General features: G+C 43.5%; 1 protein-coding gene across 5 annotated transcripts in view; it reads right to left on the reverse strand.

The window, feature by feature from the left end:
- Window positions 1-337: 337 nt before the first annotated feature.
- LOC310841451 (uncharacterized protein C6orf118) overlaps window positions 338-26607 on the reverse strand; it is a 45252-nt gene continuing 18982 nt past the window's right edge. The window contains exons 10-12 of one of the 5 annotated variants that reach the window (XR_014562533.1): window positions 4930-5023; window positions 3423-3458; window positions 338-702 (exon numbers count right to left, since the gene is read on the reverse strand). Coding sequence is in view for 2 of the 5 variants with exons in the window: in XM_083732561.1 (XP_083588687.1) it covers window positions 4978-5023 (46 nt within the window). In the remaining 3 variants the exon portion in view is untranslated. Of the gene's footprint in view, window positions 706-3422; window positions 3459-3917; window positions 4167-4929; window positions 5024-11164; window positions 11297-17550; window positions 17913-26607 lie in introns of those variants that run through there. The other 4 variants (XR_014562534.1, XM_083732561.1, XR_014562535.1 and 1 more) reach the window with 4 other exon arrangements.

The following is a 26607-nucleotide window of genomic DNA, read 5'->3' on the forward strand; positions in this document are numbered from 1 at the left end:
TTCAGAGCCTTTGCTTCCATCGGTGACAACCACCTTGATGGTTTATGCTGTTCAAATGAGACAGTAAGACCCTTCATTTCTTTAACAGCACTTTGGAGAAGCAAGCGTTCATCTCATCATTCCAATTTCCCTGGAAGCTGCAACAGCAACAACAAAAGTTTAATCTGATAGTGAACATTCCTGTGATCCATGGGCGTTTGAGCAGAATATTATGCAGTCTCATATATCCAACCCTCCTGTGTCCAACTTCTTTCATACACTCGATATTCTTCACACTTTATGGAAGAGAGTTTATAGCTCAGGAACCACAGAATAATACAAGGCTGAGTTAAAAGTATAAGGCACGTTTCAAAGATTTATTTATTTTTATGTAAGCTTTCAACACAGAGCAAACAGTAGATGGTGTATTAAAGATGATGCAGGCCAATTCCATATTGCACTAAAGCTAATACTTTTGTTTTCCTAGAGATATTCTAAGAAGCAGCTGCTTCTTTGCGTTCAGTGTTACGAATGGCTGAGAGATGTATTGAGATGCAGGGTTGCAGCAGAGTAAATGTCTTGGAGGGTCTGTTTGTGAATGAATCATCAATTGGAAGTCGCCCCTTTCAGCGACTTGCTTTGTTTGTGTTAGTGTGCGTGAGAAATATCCCCGGTGATATTAATATGGAAGGTACCTTCTCCTCGTCCTCCAGCTCTGCTCTTCTGCTGAGAATATACAAAGCAATAACCAGAGAAATTAAGGAAGATTCACAGCCTTTAAAAGTGCTTGTCTGAGTTTACTGCCCACCAGTACCGAAGGCCCTTCCAATTTACCAGAACAAGATACTTTATCTTCATGATGACAATTCAGTTACACCATTCAACCTTCTAAACACTGCATAGATCATGTCCTTATTATCTGCATTCCAGGAAGAATGTGGTCATGTTGTCCAAGGTCAGGAGACACATCTCTAACAATTATATCCTTCGGCCAGCAGTCACATTACTTAGCATCTAGCATTAGATTTTAGTGACAAGGGGCAACTGCAAGTCACTCCTGCATTGTTTTTAAAATAGTGGTGTGGAAAGGGTTGGAGGTGCATTACAATGCCCCAAGAAAGGCAGGACTCCTGACTTGGATTCTCCCAAATCCTGAGCAGTAAAAAGGTAATAGGCCACCCTGACAGTTAAGTCCAGTCGTGGCCGACTCTGGGGTTGCAGCTCTCATCTCACTTTACTGGCCAAGGGAGCCGGCGTTTGTCTGCAGACAGTTTTTTCCGGGTCATGTGGCCCGCATGACTAAGCTGCTTTTGGCGAAACCAGAGCAGAGCATGGAAATGCCATTTACCTTCCTGACGGAGCAGTACCTATTTATCTACTTGCACTTTGACATGCTTTTGAACTGCTAGGTTGGCAGGAGCAGGGACCGAGCAGCGGGAGCTCACCCCATCGTGGGGATTCGAACCGCCGACCTTCTGATCGACAACTGCTTTCATGCAGTATGTTGAATTTGTTGGGCATTTTTTAAATTGTACAAAGCCTACATAAAATAAAGTTTGTAAGAAGAAATATGGTGCAGAGTTAGGAACAGAATGAAGTTCTTTGTTTTTGTTTATGTTAGGAGTTTGAGTTTTCTTCCTTTTTATTTCCTTGTTTGTTAGAATCATTACTGTCTTGTTGACATGTTTTGGCATCTGCTTTGTATGCTTTATGTGCAGTTTCCATCTCGGGCATCTCCAAGTAGGGCTGGGAACAAATCCTGCCTGAAAACCTGGAGATCTTTGGCCATTCATTGTAGACAGTGCTGAGCTTAGATGCATAAATAGCTTGGGAGCTTATCCACACTTACCTTTCCTTCACTCTTTCTAGGCATGGCTTATACGTAAAAGCCCCATTTCTAAGTGTCTGGTTTTTTTAGCATTCCCTATAAAAAAACCCACTCTTTAAAGCTCAATCAGAGCAAATGGCAAGCAGCAGAAAACCTGAATGGTTATTTCCTCCAATTGAGCTTTAAAGAGTGAGTTTTTGCAGGGAAATCCGGTAGCAAAAAATAAACCCACTTGAACACAGAGCTTTTAAGTGAGGACCTGTGACTGGAAAGAGCAGGACAAAAGAAAAGTGTGGATAAGCCCTGAGGCAGCTACCTTTGTCCTTAATATGTTCAGCACTTACCCACACTATAAGAAACATTGTCACCTAGCTGATACTGAGTGCTACAGGCAGTGAGGGAGCTCCTACAGTTTTGGAGCTCTGTCATAGGGGCTCCTTCGCAACCAGCAACAAGCTCTGGGTAACCACCATTATCTTCTTCAACGGGGTTGTTCCATGACAGATCGCCACACCTTTACAGTATCTGTGCTGCTGACTCTCAGACGTCGGGCTTGTTGAAATATGTGCAACAAGAAAATAATCCATTTGAGTCATGTGACTCAGATCAGATCTACTAGACCCAATTTTTAAAAACAATGTTAACTAAAGTTGCATGTGAGGCCCTTTTGGGATTAGGGGCCCTGAAGCTTAAGTTACATTAGTTTCATAGTAGATCCACCCCTGGCTATAGGAACTGAATATATTCCTCTGACACAGCTTGACCCTGGGATTGTTTCTTTATTTCATTTCACTTTCCAGCACCGGCTCTGCCATTAGGCAGTTAGGCAACCGCATCAGGCAGTGGTTGCTGTGATATGGAGGAGGCAGCAGCCATCCCTAATTGTTTCTCCTTGACCACTCTGACTGCTGGAGGTTTAAGACTGGGGTCTCTTCCAGCACCACCTGCAGGAATTGAAACTAGAACCTTCTGTGTACAAAACAGATTTCAATCTCTGTGCTGCAGGCCTTGCCCAACACAGAATCTTCAGTAAAGAAAGGCATGGCCCTGAGCGTGAGGCTAACTTTCTATTATGGGAGCAAATGTCAGTGGCGTAGCGTGGGGGGTGCAGGGGGGGCCAGCCGCACCGGGCGCAACATCTGGGGTTAGGGCAAATCCACGGGTTAGGGGGCGCAAATCCACAGGTTAGGGGGTGCAAATCCATGAGTTAGGGGGCGCAAATTACTTGCCTTGCCCCGGGTGCTTACAACCCACGCTACGCCGCTGGCAAATGTGCAGCTTTGCTACCAATCAAGCAAATGCAGAAGAAATGAAGCAGGTCACAGAGGGACTTCATGGCACTTATTTGCTTTCTGACATTTTCCCTTTTTTTCAAATTTTAGCCATGCATCATAGAACTGTACAGTTGGAAGGGACCCCAAGGGTCATCTAGTCCAACCCCCTGCTATCCAGGTATCTCAGCTAAAGCATCCCTGACAGATGGCCATCCAACCTCTGCTTAAAAGCCTCCAAGGAAGGAGAATCTGCCACATTCCAAAGGAGTCAGGGTTGAGGAAGAGGGAGAGTAAAGAAAGTACTTTGTATTCTGGTTTTATTAGTATAACAGATGCCATACCTTTAAGCTCTGTAATGACATGCACCTCTGCCTTTGCTGAAATGGCAAGAATATTTGCTCATTAACATGTGCTCGGCAATGCCTCTTTAAAAAATGAAAGAGAGGTTCTATGGAGCGTTTCATTCTTCTTTAATTAAAGAGGAATGTCACAGGGCAGCCCCCCCTTTTTTTTGCCAAAAGATCAATCCATAACGGGAAAGAGAATGGAGCTATGGTAAATAACCTTCTTTCAGACACCATCTAAATTACTCCAACTATAAGTTGTGACAATCTATTGATCGTCTATTAACTATAGTGAAAACAGAAACAGAGAACAGACAAAGGGACACATCTGCCTAAACACCAGTACAATTCATGGGATATGTGGAACAGCACATTGGTGCTCATGCACAGTTTCCCTAGTCATTCAATGGTACATTTGCAGGAGAAGATGTTGCCCTGTAATCATGCTGTTTGTATTTAGGTGGTATGTTTAAAATGCCAGCTCTTTAAAAAAAAAAAATGGAAGCAGCAGCAATTTTTGTAGGTGAGCTAATAATCACACCTAGTCATCAAGAATGACACATGAGTGCTGTAGAAACGAGGGCCTTTTGTTTCTTCAATAGGTAATGCTTCAGAGGCATCATCCTGGCTCACTTTCTCCCTGAAGTGGTACAAAATGCAATCAAAGTATTTTGTTCTTCAATTCTTGCCAGATAGCATCAGGAACGACTTGTTCCATTACAGTCATTTAGGCGGGGGATACTACAAAAAGGCAAAAAAGGAAAATAGAGAGAAGAGCAGAACATTATGCAGTTATTGAAGATAGGGGGAAAGGAAAATGTGGGACACAGAAAGCTGGAGACAACCCGTCATTAAGCAGAGAAGCGACATTTCAAATAAATGATGGATGTGGAGTGTCTGGGCCTCTGCAGTGCTACTCAGCAGACCTAGCAGAGAGAACATGATTCTGGCTGAATACTGCTCCCCTCCCTCCAAAAATTAATCACCACATCTCACTACCCCTTAGGCTCTCTGTCTCTCTCTCTCTCAAAAAAAGTAAACTTTAAGCAGGTACACTGTACTATATTGCCCTGCTCTCTCCCTCTCTTTGCATGTGTGTGTGTGTGTACAAATGATGCCTGATTTTGGTCTTCCAAAGCAGCTATTCTATTCCCAACTTCAGAATGGAAAGCGAAATACCGGTGGTCAACAAAAGGCGTTTAAAGACACTCTCAAGCACAGATAATTGGGAAACACTGGCCTGCAAGCACTCCAACTGGAGAATAGCCTTTGAAGAAGCACAAACGCAAGACGAAAGGGAGAAACGTGCTAAGAAGAAGGCACGTTTGGCAAATCCTCAGTGTGATCAACTCCCATCCAGAAACCTATGTCCCTGCAGTGGAAGGACGTGTGGATCCAGAATTGGCCTCCACAGTCACTTACGGACTCACTGTTAAGACTGTGTTCATGGAAGACAATCTTACTCAGCTACAAGTGATTTCTAAAGAAAGATATGACCACCTACCTTGGCCTCAGCCCAGTATATCTGAAGGAGCATCTGAACCCCCATCGCTCAGTCCAGACCCTGAGGTCCTCCTCCAAGGCTCTTCCTCTGGTTCCTTCATTGCAAGAAGCAAAGTTACAAGGAATTAGGCAGAAGGCCTTCTTGGTAGTGGTGCCCACCCTGTGCAACACCATTTCTTCAGATGTCAAGGAAATAAACAGCTATCTGATTTTTAGAAGGCATCTGAAGGCAGTCGTGTTTAGGGAAGTTTTTAATGTTTGATGTTTTATCGTGTTTTTACTTTTCTGTTGGAGCCACCCAGAGTGACTGGGAAAACCCAGCCAGGTGGATGGGGTAAAAATAATAAAATTGTTGTTGTTGTTGTCACCAAACAGAAACTTATCAAGAATACACAGCTGAGTGGCAATGATAAGTTGGCCACCATCTTGGACGACTTTCAAAGAGGATTTCTCAAATTCATTGATTTGCCAAATTACATTATGTAACCTCCCTCTCCACCCAAAACATCCTATAGCCCCTGGGATTATATGCAGGGGGGAAGGAAGGGAGGCGGTGGGGGTGGCCTACCATGGGTGTCATCATTGAGAAGGGTGACATTTGGCATGCTGCCTGCCCGCAACTCCCCAGCCTACCCCAAGCCTTCAGGGGAAGGGGTGGAGCTGCGCCGCCTTGCCAGCGGCCTTCTCCCTTTGTTTTGGCAGCTCAGGGGAGCCTGGGGAGTCGTGGGCGGGCAGCACACCAATGCCCCCTGCTCCCGGGCTACTTCCTGGGGGGGGGAGCCTCCCCTGAGCTGTCAAAAGGAAGAGGGAAGGGAAGAAGCCTGCTGGCAAAGCAGCACGGCTCCCCCCCCCCCGGAAGCAGCCCACCAGGGGCAGCTCGCTCTACTCTCCATGGGCGGCTCGCTCTGCCCCCATAGATGTCTTGCCCCCTGGGATGCTCGCCCTGCCCCCATGGCCTCACCCCCAGGTGCACAGGATGTGCAGCTAGCTCCGCCTCTGATTATATGCACGTGCGCGCACGCACACACACTGTGGTACAGCAGAGCCACAATGTTCCAAATCTGACTTGATTACTTTGTAATAACTATTTATTTGTTTTGTCTTTCAAATAGGCTGAAAGCAATGTGAATTACTTTAACAAAGTTGGCATCTGCTAGATATTCCTAACCATTTAATTGGGACCATTTTAATTAGTGAGTTTCTGCCCAGCTCTGATTTTTTTTCTCAAAACATCAAGAATAAACTGAAGTAGAGTGACTATCAATTTTACTTAGTATTTTGTCATTTTGATATATTTTTTTCCAAGTTGGCTTTCTTTTAAATGGCCCTTTATTAATCAACAGAGCTATTTAGTTGAGATGGCTGATGTCCACTTAATTTGGATAATAAGCTGTCAGCTTAATCCAATTAAAAAGATTCTGATATAACATGATTGAAGGCAGAAAACAAGGACATGCAGAGAATGAAATGGCCCAACTTCTATAATGGGTTTAGCTTCTTGAAGGGAGGCAAATCTTTGAAAGTCTCCACTAATCAAATCGTTCTAATTTGCCTTATTTTAAATCTGGCATCGTATAACTGTGCAATTGGATCAGAATTGTTTCAGAAATAAAACTACATTGATTGAAGCCTGATTTAAATAAAATATTGTTGGATGAAAAACCCATGCATGTGTTCTGAGACCAGCATTTTTTACTTCAGGGCTACAAATCACAGGCATTCAGATGCTGCACTCTGTATGCATGTTGAATTAAAGCAGGCTTCAGAATTAACTCAGCTACCAAAGTCATAAACATAGGAAGAGCCCTGCGAGCTGAGACTAAATGTCTATCTGGCCCAGAATTTTTTTTCACAGTGGCCAACCAGATTTCTATGGAAAATTCATGAGCAGAATGTGATCACAACAGGACTCTTCCCACTTGTTTTGGTTTCTCAGTACTGGCTCCTGAAGGAATTGTGATTCTATGATTAAAATTGGCATCTGATTGAGGAGGGCCATCAGATAAAGCCAACAACTGGAAGTACATGTGCACCAAGTAGTCTGTGCTGCAGGTCTTGAATGTCAAAGAAAACCCACAAAATAATCCTACCCCAAACAAACTTGGCATAGTGGAAGCTGGCTTGAACTGCTGGTTGTATACTCTGCTTATATCAAAATGAAATTCTCAAAAGGGGTAGAATCTAAGTCTAAATCTGAAATGTTGATCCAAAATAAAGTTTCACCCTATCTCTAACAAAACCTGCACTGATCATATTTGACTTTCCTCACATCTCTTACTAGATATTAACTTCGGCCCGAGAAAATAACTACAGAAATGCAGCCCATATTTTCTGTCACTTGACAGAAATTCCATTTACAATTCTTCAGGAGACAAGAAAATACCTCTAAATTTGTATGGGAGTTATTCTGACCCATTTTGGTTAGATTTTGAGAAACAATCTGTACCCTCAATTAAGTGGAAATAACTCCTGTGCAACCTGAAAAATAACTGGAAAATAAGGAGTGATGTTTTATATGTTTGAAAAGGGGATTCCAAAACTAGTGGGGTGATAAAATGTGACCTCCTTGGTAGCTGAAAAATATCACCAGTGGGAATAGGAATGTTTAGTATTGCTGTAAACATCCAAGAATAATTTGTTGTGACCTTTTTAGAAATAATGGCCTAAGAATGATCTTGAGCACAATATTCCTAATTCCAAGGCAGTATCAACTAATAACATCTTGGCACCACAGCAATAGTTTTTCTCCGTCCTTTGGTGTGTGTGACTGGAGTCACTGAATATGGATGTCCTTCATCATGTCATTAGGTTTAATGGAGACTAGAAAAGCTTTGCAATGTGCATCTTCATCAGCTGCACATTTGCTGGATTTTGTATGATGTTTCTGGTCAACTTAAATGGAAAGAAACTATAGATGAAAGCCGGTTGTTGTTATTTAGTTTTTTATTCATGTCCGACTCTTCGTGACCCCATGGACCAGAGCACACCAGGCACTCCTGTCTTCCACTGCCTCCCGCAGTTTGGTCAAACTCATGCTGGTAGCTTCGAGAACACTATCCAACCATCTCGTCCTCTGTCGTCCCCTTCTCCTTGTGCCCTCCATCTTTCCCAGCATCAGGGTCTTTTCCAGGGAATCTTCTCTTCTCATGAAGTGGCCAAAGTATTGGAGCCTCAGCTTCAGGATCTGTCCTTCCAGTGAACAACTGCCTTTTTTGCAAGCAGAAAAACTATATTGCACTCACTGATCTCCGTTGGGCCATACACAGAATCATTCGCCACAAAGGTCTTCAAGCAGATTAACACGGCACAGTAAAATAGCTTCTGTAAAGCCACTCCGAAGCATCACATCAAAAGCTCGACTTATGCAAATCTCCAAGCTATGGAATGACAAGATACTTTGTCTGCAAGATCCGCTTATTAACATCTCCATATAACTGATTGACATGATACATTGTGTAAAATCCATCGTGCAGTCTCAAGCTTCTCTGAGTAGGGTGTTTTGCAGCTTATGAGCAGCTCCATGGCAGACGAGTAATGAATTATCTGAAGCGAAAAGACCGCAGGGAGCCATAAACAAAAGGGTTTACAGATTTGTGAACCAGCTGGTAGTTGATATCTGTCATTCACAGAAGACCATGGATGGTCTTAATGGCTACTGGCGCCCTAAGAGACCATGCGAATTGAACTTGTACAGAAGATGCCGTATTTTGGCTGAGGCACTGCTCAATAAACCAGCATAAGAGGGCTCAGTATGGAAACTTTATTCCTTTCCCTCTCCATCTGGCCCCTACACTAGAAGGAAAGGGTGGGTTCTTCTGCCATATTCAGGATGCCTCCAGGTTGCCAGCATTTTGCAGAAGGGATTAAAACATATATGAGGACTTCAGGCTTGCTCAGTTTTAAAGTGATTTAAAATGCCGTGTTGCCTCAGCACCGGGGTGGGGAACCTATCAGCTTTGCGAGACAGATTCTAATCAGGAGTGGCCTCACAGGCCCATCACCAGATGTAACAATAATGTCATTTTCAATGTGCGGATAAAATGAAGATTTTCTTCCCCTTAGAGAGTCCCCATGGGGTTTGAATGGAATCCTACTGAAATGAGCATCAGCTGCAAAGCAGAGGGTTAAATCCTGCTGCTTTGGCAGTATTTGTTTCCCGTGGTTCCCTACTGAGAACAGGCATACTCAGCCAACTAACTTCAGGAGTAACTATAGCAGGTTGGTATAGTTTGAGGGGAATGGCCCTGTGGACCATATTGGAGCCTCCTGGTGGGCCAAGATTAGCCTGCCAGCTGGAGGTTCCTCACCCCAGTCCAAGCACAATAATCTTTTTGCCGTTTGCAAAGTGTTGGGGAAATGCATCAAAAAGTGTGGGATAGTTAAGCAAATTATGAACAGGAAGATTTGTAGACACCCTGCAAACAAATCAGGATGAGTGCAGGATTAATACTGTAAACAATACTGTGAACAAATCAGAACACATGCTCAATAAAGATCAGACGTAGTCTAACCTCCCTGTAAGCTTTGTGTAAGCAAATCAGGATGATGGATGATGAATGAGCAAGTTATTCAGATCAACTCTTGCACTATTGACAAAGTTATGCTGTGCTGGTGTATGAGCATATCTCAAGGTTTTGTGTTTCGATAAAGAGCCAAAGGGAAGTGAAAACCTTTGTATTCATGATCTTATGGCATATTACATTTTTAAAAAACACAGCGTGCTTTAGTGTGTGCTGGAAACCTCCGAACTGAGCAAACAGCAGTTTTTTTTCTTAAGCAACCTTGTGTCATTTTTGCGAAAAGAATAGTAATATTAGCTACCACTTTGTAGCTCAACCTCATGTTAAGAAATGATATGTTGGGGAATAAACATTCATTTCATCTGGCTCAATGTGTCTTGGGATTTAAGACACATACTTCAACACAATACCAGTTAATTTGGATCAAAATTTCACTAAATTAGGCATGGATGCATAAAGAAAAGTGGAGGGAGGAGAATCATTAACTGTAGCATCCTGCTTGGAGCTGTCTTGTAGCCACTGATGCAACACTATTTGACAAGGAATGTGGCTATGTACTGAGAGCCCAAGCTTGGTCTAAGGCAGATCTGCCTACAGCAGGGATGGGAAACCTTTTTCAGCCAAAGGGCCACACATATTTCTAAAGCAACCTTCCAGGGACCACAGGCTAGTGGTGGGCAAGATCAGAAGCAAATGTAGGAGAGGGGACACTACACATTTGAATTTTACCTTTACACAGAAGGCTCTATCATACACACAGACACACACATCCCTCTCTATCTTCCATCTAGACAAGCAAGAAGCATGATCAGAGTTTGTGGAAATATTTAGCACTCAAGGAGGGTGGAACCTGCAGACCAGGGCCACTAAGTGGCATGGTTCGGGAGGGAGTGTTCAGTGGTGTAGCGTGGGTTGCCAGCACCTGGGGCCACGTGGAGGGGTGGGAGGGAGAGAAATGGACAGAGTACACATGCACATTCAACTGCCTAACAGCATCCGCGTCACCCAGGAGATCGCAGCCACAGGGATAAGAAAAGAAGAGTTGCTCTATTATCTGGAAAGGTCACTTCTTGGTTCACATGTTTCCAATAAAGTCCAGTGACACATGTCCGCAGCTGTATTGAGGCCGCACCAGGTGTTGAAATTTTGCATCCCTAACCATTTTGCGCCCCTGTGGCCCTCCACACACTATGACACTGGGTGTGTGACCTTGAGAGTCCTGAGGGCGTGGGATGGCATACAGTGCCTGGGCCTGAGGTTTCCCACCCCTGACATGCAGCTCTGTACACAGATGTGGCCTCTGTGTCTGCTAGCTTTAAGCACAATAGGCAGCCTCTCCAAACAGAGTTCATCCTTGATCCTAAGATTCAGAGCACAGCTTTTCTTGAAATAAAATGAGCAGCAAACAATTTCATTTCAGCTCCTGCCACCCTGAAAACCTAACTCATACAGACACTTCATTTTTCAGGAATGGGTACTACATAGGAGAAATCAAGATGGATTGCGGCAAACACAAGCTAGTTATCCTGATAAAGGATCTTGTGGGGTCACAGCCATAAGCGAGCACAACCCTTAACATCTTCCTTGCAGGGAACAGTAACAAAAGAATGTGATATCGATTGGCTGTTGATCTGAAAGCAGCACATTTATCTGAAGCTTTTTAAAAAAGAAAATTGTGCAAAGGGGCATTCTGCTTTGTAAGATCATCGCCGGGGCTGAAATCCATACCATGGAAATGGTGTTTAATTTGGGAGCCGAAACTCCAGCCAGACTCTCCTTTGCTGCTACTTCTGAAGTGATAGTTTTGTACCATATTGTGCTGCTTACAGAAGGATTCGTCGAGGTTTTCTGATGGCAGCAAGGAGAAAAGAGTCAGTGAAGTGTGAGAAGAAGGAGAATGGGGATATCATGAAGGATGAACAACATCTTAGAGGCTTGTCAAGAAAAACATTAAAAAATGAGCAGAGTGGTTATTTCTCAGGTGATGAGAAAATCTAACAATGTTTCAAGATGACATGGGCATCTGCCCCCAAGACACAGTTGCCGGGAATATGAGGCCAAGGTCATGAGAGGCTAGATGGCTCATAGGTTTGCCCTGGACCACGTGCCGAAATCTAGCTCAAAGGAGGTGTCATTTAACATTACCATCTTCTGGGGCTTATGTTTTTCTTAAATTATGTGGCATTGGTGGCCTTAATCGAACTCCTCCTGCATATCACACAACCCATTTGAAGCGCATGTCACTGGAGTGCAAGAGAGACATTCCCGTGCATGGTTATAACGTTGCAAGTTTACCTCCTCTCTCTTGCAAAGCTCTCTCAGTGGCATTATTAGGAGAGGAGCATCTTCCAAGGCCAAACCCTGGAGATCTTTCCTAACATTCCAAGTGTTACTCCCAGGCTATTTTCCTACTACTGTTGCCTATTTGCATGCTATTTGTGTTTACCAGTCACATGCCACCCTCTAGAGGGGCTTCAGCGTGTGTCTGGGACATAGAGATGAATCGGTGACGATTCTCAGCATGTGTTCCTCTGTGCTGGAAGGATTCCTCATAGCTGCAGTCTATCAGCTTTAACATTTCCACTACAATGGAACCAGAGGATATGCGATGTAGGTCTTTTAAAAAGAGAGGGAGAGAAGGGGGAAATTGTTTCCTTGAAGTGTACAATGGATTTGTAGGCCACACCAGCACAGAGCTCAGTAGTGGCCCGTATTACAACTGAGTGTTCAAAAATTCATACGAAACAAGGGGATCCAGGCCATTGCCAATCTTGGCATATTATTCTACCCCATGTGGTGGTCCTCGCTCACAAATGCTTTGGCATGGCAGTACTCCACCTAGTGGGAAGTATCATTTTGCACAGGGATGGCTGTGTGAAGCATCTCAGTTGAGTGGATCACCTCCATATCACTGCAAGCCACTGCCAAGGAACAGCAGCGTTGGCAGGGATATTCCAAATGATTGGGATGCCGCAGGAAGTAAGCCCAAATCAACCATGTACAAAACGCAGCCTGCCTGGTTAGTGAGTACTATCTAAGCATTGCTCAGTGCAGTGGTAATCAGATATGCCTGTGTCAGTGTCAAGGTGACCCTAAGCACATTTTTTTTCCATGATAAAAATAGGTACATTCATTAAATTTATATAAGGCGGTAAGCCTTCATAATGAGGGGATTATTTTATTTAGAAAAAAATAAAAGCGGCTCTAAATAAATAGTATAATGTGATGTAGAATCATAGAATTGTAGAAAGGGTCCCGAATGTCATCTAGTCCAACCCCCCGCAATGCGGAATCTCAGCTAAAGCATTCCTGACAGATGCCCATCCAACCTCTCCTTGAAAACCTCCAAGGATAGAGAGTCCACCACCTTCGGAGGGAGTCCATTTTACTGTTGAATAGCAGAACAGAACAGAATAAAATATTTTAAAAAGGCTAAAGCAGTATGCATTTGAGATCTTGGTGTCAGGTGCACCCCCAGGGTCTGTCACACTCTAGTGTGACCAAGAAACAGGACCCAGAATGGGACTATATGCATGGGTGTAGGATTGGTTCCCAGTGAATTACTAGGGGACTCTGAGAAGATGAAGATGATGATGATGATGAAGAAGAAGAAGAAGAAGAAGAGGAGGAGGAGGAGGAGGAGGAGGAGGAGGAGGAGGAGTTTGGATTCGATATCCTGCCTTTCACTCCCCTTCAGGAGTCTCAAAGTGGCTCACAATCTCCTTTCCCTTCCTCCCCCACAACAAACACTCTGTGAGGTGAGTGGGGCTGAGAGACTTCAAAGAAGTGTGACTGGCCCAAGGTCACCCAGCAGCTGCATGTGGAGGAGCGGAGACGCGAACCCGGTTCCCCAGATTACGAGACTACCGCTCTTAACCACTACACCACACTGGCTCACAACCTGTCTCATGGTAGGAGGAAGTACTCTGTATAATACCTTATAGCTCAATTTCTAATTTCAATTGTCTCCACTGTTTACAGCCACCATCTCCCAGATCCGTTTTTCTTCATTTACACCTGACTGACAGAAGACGTTTGCCTTTAACCTACATGTTAACAGTCCTTCTTAGCTGTGAAAGAAATAGAAAGGCAGCCACCAAAAATCCACCAGAAAAAGAAAGATTGTTTGAGAGTCATTATATCCCTATCTAGGAAGACACACATTTACAAAGGATGAGGCAGTGAGCCAGGCTATGCCAGGGACCTCTTACTGAATTAACCTTTGAAACTACCTGGGAAATGTTCATTCTGTACAGCCTAGCTGATCCACAAGAAAGGCAGAACAGGCCTGAATATGCTGTTATGGCAGGGCATAATCTTCTCAGGTTGTAGCTTGGAGACTATCTGCATATCTTTAAATGTCCCATGATAGCGAGAGGAGACAGTCACTGTACCTCCTACCTAGGGTTCACAATCATGTACCTGTTCAGGACAGGGGGTCAGGGGGCAGTTCTCACAGTGTCCTTACATGAACTCTTCTTATTTCAGTCCATGGCTTGTAGAACACATGTCAGCTTAACCAGCTCCCACATTCTGAAAAATGAAGTAATTGACTTCATTCCTCCAGATTGTGTTGTGAGAACTCCTCACTCAATGGATTTGGCTATTTGCAGTTCTGCTACTGCTAATCATTGTTGACCTTCACCAAGTATCCATTTGATCGCCCCCAGGGGTATTGTAATTTGCATGTCTGAGGGTGTTTTTGCTCTCACCTTCTTGCAATGCCGACAAAGCAGTTTGTGCTTCAGACTGTCCCAACCCTTCTAAATCAAGCTGCAAATACTTATTTTGTCAACAAAAGAAGTTGGCAATGACTTGTGAGTTCTTTGAAGAAGCAGAACCCCAAAGAAAGTGGATGGAACGGTGAGCTAGTTGTTCTTTTTTAGACAAAATCACCACTATTTAAAGTTTATTCATTCATTGATCCTCAACTGTGTTCTTGGGCCTGTTTTTGTATGGTGGGAGGGATGGCACAAGTGTCACATCATGCCTGAAGTTTGTACATTTACTCATGTCTGCGGTTTAATCATGGTAGCACTGCGTTCTCTTTCTTTTTCTTTCCATCAACCTTCTCCGGGCTGGCCTGGATAGTTTTTCTTCACCAGGCCACAGACTTAAGCAAACTTGATTTTGCAGATGGTAGGATTAACTCAAGTACTCAATGGCCTTGGTCCAGTATACCTGAAGGAGCGTCTCCACCCCCATCATTCTGCCTGGACACTGAGGTCCAGCACCGAGGGCCTTCTGGCGTTTCCCTCGCTGTGAGAAGCCAACTTACAAGGAACCAGGCAGAGGGCCTTCTCAGTAGTGGCATCCACCCTATGGAACGCCCTCCCACCAGATGTCAAAGAGAAAAACAAGTACCAGACTTTTAGAAGACATCTAAAGACAGCGCTGTTTAGGGAAGCTTTTAATATTTAATAGACTATTGTATTTTAATAGGGTATAAATAGGTATTTTAATAGGGTAGGGTATAAATTATTATTATTATTACTACTACTACTACTACTACTACTACTACTACTACGCACTCCATCAAAGCCCATCCCATCCAGCATTACTACCTTCCCCACCACCCCACATAATCATGGTAGGCGACAGGAATAGGAGCATAACAATGAATGTTAATGGCTCCTGCCATCACCCCAATCAGTTGCAAAGCTTCATGCTCCACTACCGGAGAGCAGGCGGGGGCGTGGCTGGCGCCCCCAGGGGCGTGACATGCATCCTGTGGGCATGGTATGCCACCCGTGAGAGCATAGTGCGCCACCTGTGAGGGGGGGTGCGGCGTGTGTTGGGGGGCGCTGCAATGGCACCCTACCAGAATAGTGGTGCCGGTGAGTGGTCTGCTCCCTTCGCACTCCCGTTCCTGTGCCAGTGACCCCAGTTAAGCAGAATTCATTTTTAAAAAAATAATTTTTATTAACAGGCCAATCAAATCACATTAATTCCAAATCACATTAGTTCCAAATTATACAGCCAAATTTTTAAAATTTTCTTGGAGGTACCCATACTTCGAGCTCCGAAAGGGATCCAAACATCACTCTTGCTGCTGCTTTAATTACACAGTTCTGTCCAGTTCTGTCCAGATAGTCTCTTTGTTATTTTCCTCATCTTCTTGCTGTTATCATATGTTCCTTTCTTTGTGACCTCTGATCATCTTCACAAGCGGGTTGAAAACAAACATGTCCTGTGTGGATTTTACACTCTCCAAGAGCCATATCACATAAAGGACAGACGCCATTTCCACACCTCCGTAAAGAACATTCCCACAGTCTGTCCGTTGATTTCCACCGGCCTGCCAATCTGTATCTCTGGGGGCCCTGCCAGGTCAAATTCACATTCCAATAACCATACATTCACATTCAGATGACCATGGTCCTCCTCCCCCCGTCCTCCTGTGGGCAGGCCTGTCTTAACGAATCTCCATTTGTAACTGCGTCACAAAGCTTTCTTTCCATTCCCGATGATTCCCACCAGTCCTCTCTTTGATCAGTAATTCATTTCCACACAGTTCTTAATCTCCTGCTTGTGATTAGTAATTTGCAACGATTCTTTCTCTCTGGGGGGGAGCGTTGTTGGGTACTCACATAAGACAAAAAAAGAAGTTTTTTCCTCCCCCCCCCTTTCCGTTTCGCTCCGACATACCAATCTTTTAATGATGAGTCTTCACTTAATTTATTGTCCAGCCCGTCACTCCGCATCACAGAGATCCCATTAATCAGTAGTCTTTACTCCCGATCTTCACTGAAGTATGTGCATTTGCTTCTTTTTCCAATTATATATTTCGAGCTGATGCAAACCAGTGAGCGATTAGAGACAGCATCCAGGAGAGCCGACCCCACCTGAGGGCTTCATGCCTAGTGCCCTCACCCCCTTCTTTCGAATCCGGGGGTGAATTATGGGCACAGCAGGCAAGGCAGTGCCCCCCATTCCCTTGGGGGGCAAGGGAGGCTGCATACTCCCATATCAGCCTCTTAATTACCTCATGTGGGTCAGAGAGATGTTATTGTCGGCCATCTTCCAATGCGCCCCCTGGTGGCCCCCCAGTTAAGCAGAATTCAAGGGGATACACATTTCAGCAGCATGACAAAGCAGACACTGAAATGGGTTGCGTTTGATAAGTTGCCTTTTGATGTGTTGTTTTTTCCATGACATTTGTTCTGCTAAATATCACTAACACACAGGATACCTGACTGACTCACAATGATTGCGAGGTGGCAATGGGGCTAAGCTCAAGTGCAAGCTCGATTATTGAGGGAATCAGCATCCTTACTCCCACCACAACCAAGTCTCTTCCAGACGGCCTGGTTGTTCAACATTCATCCTGATTTGTCTGTGGAGAGCTTATAGAACATCGGCTACTTAGTGAGTATTCCTTCTGATGTGACTAGAGGCCATGCTGGGCAGGGCTGATGGGAGCTGGAGTCTAGCATCATCCAGATGACCACAGGTTACCCACTAAGGACAAACAAAATCACCCCTTGTAGGGTGGAATTCATGGGGTATTAGAGGCACTACATGTTTTTAAGCCATATTTCTACAGTGCACAGACTCTTTGCTTATAACGCACCATGCTATGTGCTGAACCACATGGGTTTGGCCTATAAGTGACATGCCAAACTCTTTTTGCCTTTTCATTCTGGCTCTGGTAGAGCCCAGAAGCATCTGATGTCCCAAAGGTTCCTCAGCCTGGCCTTAGGAGTCTAGATATGTATGTAGCCATCTCATTCCCTTCTCCTGATAAATCTAAAAAGGTAAAGGGACCCCTGACTGTTAAGTCCAGTCACGGACCACTCTAGGGTTGCTGCACTCATCTTGCTTTACTGGCCAAGGGAGCCAGCAGACAGCTTCTGGGTCATGTGGCCAGCATGACTAAGCCACTTCTGGCGAAACCAGAGCAGTGCACAGAAATACCATTTACCTTCCTGCCGGAGCGGTACCTATTTATCTACTTGCACTTTGACGTGCTTTTGAACTGCTAGGTTGGCAGGAGCAGGGACCGAGCAACGGGAGCTCATGATTCAAATTGCCGACCTTCTGATCGGCAAGTCCTAGGCTCTGTGGTTTAGACCACAGCGCCACCCGCATCCCCCTGATAAATCTACCCGCTCTTAAAAATAAAAAAATTAAATGCATCCATCAAATGCAACATAAGCAGGAATCTAATCCGTCTTCAAACCACTTACTTCTGAGTAGTTCCGTTGAAGCTTCCTGAGTAAGCAGCATGGAAATCCCTGCCACCCTAGCGAAATGTCTTATCTCTGGCAGAGAAGCATCCTCTCTCCCCCTCCAGTCCTAATCAAACCCTTTTGTTTGCTTCTTTCCTGTGATGAGTGCGATGGGGGTGCTCCTCTCTGCCACTCACCCACACAGCCTGGTAATCATCATTGGCTGAGCTGCCTCCTCGTCTACTTGAGAAGTGCTCTGTCACTCCAGAGATGAAGGCAGCATCTGGAAGAACCTGAAAAGGATGTGGAGGTGGGGGAAGAGTTTGCTCCAACAGCTGCAGACCATTCAGCAGACTTATCAAAGTACATGCTGATTGGCATAAATTACACTGACGCTTTCTGAATGGGGTGGCGAGTGGGTGGGTGGGGGTGCAAAGTTTCCTGCTAAACTTGCCAGGATAGTTTTCTCGCTTTTTTGTCTAAAATAAAGTCAAAGCAGCATGCCAAAATCATCACCAGAGTGTGTAACACAATTAATTATTTAGGCAGTTGGGTATGTTTTTAAAGAATCAATTATACAGAAATGAGGTATTAATCCAGATTGGTATGCTACAGGCCAGATTTCATGAGATGAGCTTTAAAAAGACCGCAGGCACACTTTTGCTCATCTCTTTTAAGGGCAGGTACAGCCACAGTGAGCTTAGCTGTGCTCACTGCAATTCCCTCTTCTACACACTATCAAAAGCATAAAACCAGGTCTCAAAGTTGCCATCCTGGTTTTGTGAGTCCTAGTACACCTGCACCCTGCCTTACAGGCCTTTTCCACCTGGCCTGGAGCTGAGGCTGCTGAACAGATGCTTGGGCTAGGGTGTTGTTTGTGGGGGTTTGTTGGGAGCATTGTTGCTGTTGGTTTTCCTTTCTTTATTTTAGATTTTGTGTGATTTATGCGGAATTTGTTTCATTTGGTTGTGTATTTTTAAAAATGTTTTATTGTTTATGCCTACTTTTGTTCCATTGTAGTGAAGTTTGTTTGCAAGCTGCCTTGAGCATGGTTCGAACTGTGGAAAAGCAGCCTACAAATAAAACAATTGGTAGGTGGATGGATCTGCCCCCCCCCCCCTTAAAAATGGGTTCCTATGTTTTCGGGTGTGTACAAGAAAATGGCAGCAAACCTAAGGAAACAAAGCCATGATTCTCCACACACTTTCACCAGTTTTGTTCTAGCATAAATCTGGAGCTAGGGGCTAATCAGGCATAAAACTGACTTAACTAAGTGGAGAACCAAGCTTTAAAACTGAATGACTGAAGCTAAATACTAAATATATAAAGGGCAGCTTTACTTGGAAAAGATGGTTTTCTATGTACCCTTGGGGAGCATTTTAATCCCGTCACCTCCTATTCCCATTGCTTTGCTCCAAAGCAAAGGCAATCTTTTAAAACATCTATTACCAGGCGCATGGTAGGAATGAGATTTACTTCTCCAACAGTAAGGCAAAGGTGGGGAACCTTAGGCCCAGAGGCCAAATATGAACTCTTACCAGGTTACACCTCCTCTCTCTAAGCCACACCTCTCACTGGCCCTACTTGGTTTCCCTGTTTTTGCATGACTGGAAGGTGTCTTTGAACTCTGATAATAGCTCTTGTTTGTCTGGATGGAGGACAGACAGGGGTGTGGGTGGGTGTTTGGAACTAACCTACAAAGGTAAAATTCATACGTGCTGCCCTACATCTCCAGCAAAAACATTAATACATACAGGACGTGATAGTCATGAGCAGGAGGTATCATATTAATACTAGCCTACAGGAGCTGCTGGTTTGGTCTGTAACAGGAGCACCATTTTAAAGCAGCATAAATATTCTTTTTAAAAAAGTAAAACCTCCTCAACATCTAAAGTTGAAACTATGCTTTCAGGCTCCTCAAACCACCCCTTAAACTAAAAACTGCAGCAAGAGTACCCATTGAATAGACTGCTCAACAAATCAGAAGGTCCAAGAATCCAGATTAGAACTATAGTGTCAAGAGGACTTGATGCAGACACAAAGAGATGTTTTGGGCAAAATGAGAAACTAAAAAAACTGAAGATGGTTGATGTACCTCCAGAGGCCAGGAGTTCCACAACCAAGAAAACTCTGGCTCGGATCATCATTCCAATGCTTGGGTAATGTAATAATCTTAGTAGCTAAACTGGCACATACCAGGAAAGAGACACTCCACCAAGTATTGAGGGCCTTATAAGCCAATATCAATACTTTAAAATGGACTGAGAAGCAAATTGGCAGGCAGCGAATACAGGAGTAATATGGCTCTGACTACATGCCACTCAATATATAACATTCCTCACTAGCTTCAGCTTCTGAGTTGTCCCCAAGGGTAGACCAATGCAAAGGGCATTATCACAATCTTCATTATTGTATTTTTTAAAAGTTATTTTGGAAAGCATTTTAATGTCTATACCTTTAAACGTTATCCTTAGGTTTACTAAGTCCTGACTGCATCACTTTCATATTTTATTCCTATTCTTTATCCTTGACACTTTCTTTTCAGGATTTTGCAAAGTTAGCCAGTAGTTCAACCCAAAGGAAACTGTTAACCTGTTGCATATTTGTTATAAATATAAACTGCCTTGGGAAATGCTATAGTCTTGAAAGATGCCTTAGAAATAGCTGAAATAAAGGAATTATTTTCTATGCAGAATCAGAGCAGCTTAATATTCATTTCTTTTCCCAGTCTCCTTTTACAAACCTTCTCTCTCTCTCTCTCTCTCTCTCTCTCTCTCTCTCTCTCACACACACACACACACACACACACACACTTTTGCTTCAGCTCCATTGAAAAACTAGGTTCACATTTGCTGATAGGCAGCTAGCTGAACATTTGTACTGAGCCGCTTGCATTTAAGCAGAAAATGACACTGATTGTCACTAAATATAACAAGTGCCGTATGTGTGTTTCATTGGAACCGCAAGCTCAAATTAGCCTGTCAGAATTTCAACGTACCCTGATGCAAACCTGTCAACTGACACAATTAGCTCAAGAGACTAAAGAAAAGGCTTGTCAAAGCCGTCAAGGCTTTCTTCTTGATCAAGTCCTGTCCCTTTGCTCAGAGCCTTTATTAAATCCAACTGCATTCCACGCTTCCAGTTAGGTCAATGCTTATACTCCTTGCCTCACGCCAACACCATCGTTTCAGACTTTTAAATGTGTTAATTCTAGGAAGGGCAACACCTCGTTTGCAGGGCCCTAAATTCTGGATTAGCAAGATGAAGATGATGTTCAGCTGTATGTGAAATCTTATCAAAGGCTGAACCCTAGTGTTCAGGAGGATTAGGCAACATATTATACTCAGGATACAGCTAGTCTTCAGCCTGATCATCTTCGTCTAGCAAGAAAGACATACAAACAGTGTGCAACATGTATTTGTTTTGTTACAGGAATGCAGCATGTATTTCCAGGAAAGAAAAACTTTGCATTAGGGAAAGGAGAAGCTCACTGCTACTGTCAGGTTTGCGCATGAGTGTGTCTTGGGTGGGTGAGAAGCACTTGTTAACATGTATTTTATTAAGAGACACTCATTTCTCGCCTTTACACATTTATTGAAAACCGTTTCAGGATCTCACGAAGTTCAGCTTGGCTGTCTGCTGAGAAAACGGTGTCAGCACAAGAAATGGGATCTGAGTTCACTGAACTTGATAGCGGCCTACAGAAATAAAAGTGAACCCAGAGGGACAAGAAAGAAGGAAATTTCATCCTTTCCCAACAAAACGCAGACGCCCTGTTGGAAGTTGCATGAGACCATTTCCTGGTCCTAAACCCACAGAGCTTTGGTCCCCTGGAGCCAGCGCCTATGTTCTCCCACCTTCCTCCAGAGGAAGCCTCCATTGGGTCGCATTCCCTTCCACAAATGGAAGGACCCCTTTTTTCATAGATGGGACACTGAATCCAACCAGTGTCTATGGATGTCCATTGGCCAAAGGTAATGGGCCTCTACTGGTTCTTCTGCAATCATGGTCTCTCCTGTTCTCATTCCATTGGGAGGATGCCTATGATACCTGTGAGAGTCTCCATCACATCCATATTCTTTAGGCATTGGTTGGCAGCACCAGTTCTAAGCATGATGTTTTCCTATCAACAAGGAACTGGAAACTGTAGCATCCTGGTTGATTGAGTATATGGAGAAATTCCACAATTCTTTGCAAACATTTCCATACCTAACAACATTTCAGTACCATGAAATAAAGGAATTTCTCCTTGCAGGTATTACACAACCCCAGTCCAAGGACTGCTAAATAAAAACTTCAGATGAACACAGTAAGAAACTGAAAGAGCATAACTAATCTCTTGAACAGTTAAATATTAATTAGACCAGAACAGGACATGGAAATGTTTAAAACAAATGTTCTGGGTGGTATTATTAAATGTTAACTTTTATGCATACTAAATCATTTTGTAGCCAGTTAAAATAGCTTTTGTGGTCTAGCAAATGCATAATTAATATATTTTTTCCTTGCCATTGATGTTTAATAATTAAATGGTGTGCTGAACATTTAGACAGCAAAAGAAGAGAAGCCCTTTGAAAAAAAAATGCTATGTTTCTTGAAGAATGTTATAGAGATTAATCATTTCCATTAAAGCTTTGTTGTTATAATTTATTTTACTATACCAAGTAGCAGGCTGTTTAGATCTCTTTAAAGTCTGATTGGGGAGTTATAAGGCTCTTTGCCTGTTTCCTGCATCAAATACATTATTCTACATTTCCTAGTTGTGTGGGCAACCAGCATGTACAGAATAACTAAATGCGGACGCTTTTTAATTTTATTTTTTCGGTCTCGCTTTGATGAACTAGCCTTTAAGCCTGGCAGACCCAACTCACTAGTTAATATCATGAAAGAAAAAGCCTCTTATTGACTGCTCACTCAATATGAGCTGACTCGGTGCCTAGCAGAGCAAAAAGTTTGCTGACGAGAGCTCAGCAGTCTCGGAAAAGCCAGAAGTTAGAGCGGAAACGGCTGCTTGCAGGTGGGAAATGGTGACCAGGGGACAAAGAGCTTACAGAGCTGTGATCTGGATAAGTTTTTCAAGTTCTCATCCAGAGCGGGAGCCACAGGGAACATGGGAGGGGGCCTTATTCTGAGTCAGAGACCATTGATCTAGTCAGTCCTTTCAGCTTGGTATTGTCCACACTGAAGAGCAGCAGGATTCCAGTCAGTCACGGTTCTCTCACAGCCCTACCTGGAAATGCCAGAGATTGAACCTGCGGCCTTCTTCAGGTCAAACAGATGCTCTGCTATGGAGATGCAGCCCTGCCCCACAGGTGAGAAAAGAGGAAGATGCCAAAGAAAATAGCACCAGGCGAGCTCTTCTTCGTGCCTGACTTCATTTGGGTAAGGAAAGGGCAAACCCTATTTATTTATTTATTTTATTTGCTGTTTGATTATAAAAAAGAAAAAGAAAAAACCCTCAAAGCATTTTTTAAAAAGGTAAAATCAAAACCATAAAACATACCAAAGTTACCTCAGCTTTCAAAGCACTGTAATGTTCTAGGTTTCTAAGTAATGTTCTAGGTTATGATGTGGGAGGAACAAGGACTGCAAGCAAACCTCATTGACAAAGCTATTCTAGGAGACTAATGCTCACTAGATTAATCTAGTAATGGCTTTGTAAAAAAAAAAAATCTAACCCCTACTCCCAAGGTATTCCTGATCCACCACCCCTAAATGCTTGATAGCCAATTTTGTGATTTTTTTTCCCACTGAGGGTGTCAAGTTGCATGGATGGTTACTGAATACACAGTTCAGTGGTGCAGCAGACATATCCAAAGGTTCCCAACTCAAACCTCAGCAGATATTGATGGATGGAATACAACTTTTTTCTTCAGGGAGCTCACTGTGGAGTGAATGGTCCCCCCCCCTCCTTATTTAATCACCACAACAACCCTATGAGATAGGTTAGGCTGAGGTAGTGCTGCAGCTTGCCTATATCCATCAGTTAATTTCAAGGCTTATAAGAGAATATCTGAAAGTCAGGTAATCCTAGCTGCAAACATCCTTTCAGATTTTTTTTTTAAAAAAGAACAAAAAAATCCTTGATCTATTGGGTTCTGGCTCAAGTAAACTGCTGAGCCACCCTGAAGCTAGAAGCCAGGTGTCGAGAGAGGCAGGGTGGCATAGTGGGTGGAGTGTCAGACCTGAGAGGCCAGAGTTCAAATCCCCACTCAGCCATGAAGCCAGTTGCTGCCTAACCTGCCTCACAGGATTGTGGTGAGAATAAAATGGAGAGAGGGAGAGACCATGGACGCCACCATGGGATATAAAGGCAATAAAAATAAAAAGAGGTAGGAGAAGCTTTTCCTGCCAGCCCTAAAGCAACTGAAGGCACATGAGCACTCCCAGAAGTGGAATGACTACTCGAGCTCACAAAACGATATAGCTCTTCCGTTCTGCATTTCTAATGGGACAAAGTGACACTGCAGTGCATTCTTCTGTCACTTTAGTGACAGCTGTCCTCCTGGACTGTATCATTTCAGGATGTAGGCAGCACAGACTGCATTTTTGAATGTTGCCTATGTAAAAAGCATAACCAAGACCTAGGAGTTGCCGCCTAACCTTCTCTGCAATCTGCCAGCCTCCCGCATGCAAGGAATATTCAAATGTGCCCACCTCCATCCACATCCTCAATTGGTATAGTAGTCAGTCCCATGAAAATGCACCGCATTAGAACAATCATAATGTTTACACAGTCTTCTCTTATTATACACTCAGAGGTCATCAAGTACTACAAGTAAGGAAGTAACAACATATCAGTTCAAATTTCATGAGAGCTACGGCCTTTTTAAAAAGTTTCTCTATATATTTAACATATTTTTTTCTATTTGTGTATTTTGCAATCACTTGGATTCCACTGCCATCTAGTGGATATTTGAAAATAAATGAACTGTTTCTGAAAAAAACGAGCATAGCCAGAGCTGTTGTAATGCCTAAGTGGGATGAAATGCAATTGAAATGCATTTGTTATACATGGTGCATCACAGAATCCAGCACAGGAGAATCAAAAGTAGGATTGTGTCTGTTAAAAGTAAGAGTGCATATATCTCATTAAAGGAACCCAACAGAGAAATTTTGCTTTTGCCTTTGTATTGTCTTCAGCTGTTCCGGTAGAAACTCACCATAAGCTGAGTTAGTGGTTAAACAAACTTTCTTCCTAATTTGGCCAAGGAGCCTGCACACAGTAGCAATTAACCAAATCACCCAGGCCACACTTTTGGGACACAGCAGGGGCCCATGTGCCAGAGATAATTATGTTAATAATACACACATTTTCCTCTTTGAACTGTATAATGCAGTTGCATATATCTTTGTTTACGTTAGAGCATATGATATGCAACAACTACATAAAAATAAAACTAAAACAACAGTAAACACTGTCTATGCAAAGCTTTATCTTGCCTTTCCCCATGTTATTCAACATCTACACGAAACCACAGACAGAGCTTGTCTGACAGGTTGGATGCTGGGTGCCATTGATACGCTGATGAAACCCCCAGTTCCCTTCCATCATACTTGGGAAAGTACTTGAAGTCCAAAACCTGTCTCTGAAATCAACCAAGGCCTGGATGTAGAAAAAAAGCTGAGGCTTAATCCAGACAAGTGAAGAAAGGAGGGTGTGGTGGTTTCTCCAGTCCTCACCACCCATCCACTCACCTTCCTCAGCATCTGACAGGAGCTGCTCCACATTTCTTAGATTTCCCTCAGGTGACCTTTATCAGTTACGGATGGGAACAGCACTTGGACACCACTTTGCCCAACTTTGTGGCTGCTCACATGTCCCAGTATCCAGCCCTTTGCTCTATACTTTCAAGTAAGCCGTGGCTGTGGTGAGCCAAGTAAAAGCATATACAATGGAAACAAATCACTTTATTAAATTTAAAGGTATTAATCTGATTTGCATAGTTTATTACAAATCTGGTGCTATTTTGGTTGCAGAATATAGGGATTACACATTGTGCTGTTAATATCTTTTATCAGTCCTGGCCGTTTATTTCTAAGCATATATCACAGGCACACCAATGCATCGTTCTGGATATGATCCAATATATAGCATTTTTTAAATCTGCTTGATTTCAGTGGGCAAGTTAATGTTCTCTAAAATCTCTTCCCCGCTGGATTCAATGGACTTACAAGTGCTGTACTTTGGACTGTGCCTTCAGATGTTGTAATATTGTGAGGCATTTCTTTGTCAGACAGATTGCAGGTTGATAGTCCAGAATGCTCTTTGATGTCTCTTGAAGGGAGATAATGGTTAAGAGATACCTGGAGATCTGTCTTGACAGGTAGCTGTCAGCAGCATGGGGAGAGAGAGGGGGGGGGAGGGAGCGAGAGCACCAAGAGAGGGAGGGAGGGAATGGGTGGGAGAGGGAGCTCTGACTCACTTGAAGGTGTATAGGAGTGCAGAGTTGCATCAAACTCTCTCTGGGAGTTTGATGTGAAGTAGTGGATCCAGCAATGCAGTTAGATAAATTTAGACTCTGGTCCACAAATGTTGGTGGGGGATTATCTTTGGGTAGATCTACATTGCAAACTTCAAAGCCGCAGATTTCAGTGCACATAATACCCTGTTGGATTGTGGCCTCGGACTGGGTTTGATAGTCGATTCCTCTCCCCAGAGAACTCTAGGATCTGCAGTTTGGCAGGCTGGGAGTTTTTAAAAGCCTGCCTCACTAAACTGCAATTACAGGATCTCTGGGGAAAGCCAGTACCATTGACGTGGCATGTAACAGATGGCTACAGTATCTATATTTCGATAGCAAGCCCATGTTTTCTAATTCTTGAAAAGTGCCTAGCAATTTTAGATGAAATCATATATATGTGGTTTAATAATCAACCCCTCTTCACAAGGAACTGCAAAATGTAGCTCTGGGAGAGGGAGAGGGGTCTCCTAACTGCTTTTTGTACCCTTTGCAAACTGCAGCTCCCAGAATTCTTTGGGTGAAG

Source organism: Podarcis gaigeae (genome assembly GCF_964106915.1).
Source record: "Podarcis gaigeae genome assembly, chromosome: 3".
Lineage (NCBI taxonomy): Eukaryota > Metazoa > Chordata > Lepidosauria > Squamata > Lacertidae > Podarcis > Podarcis gaigeae.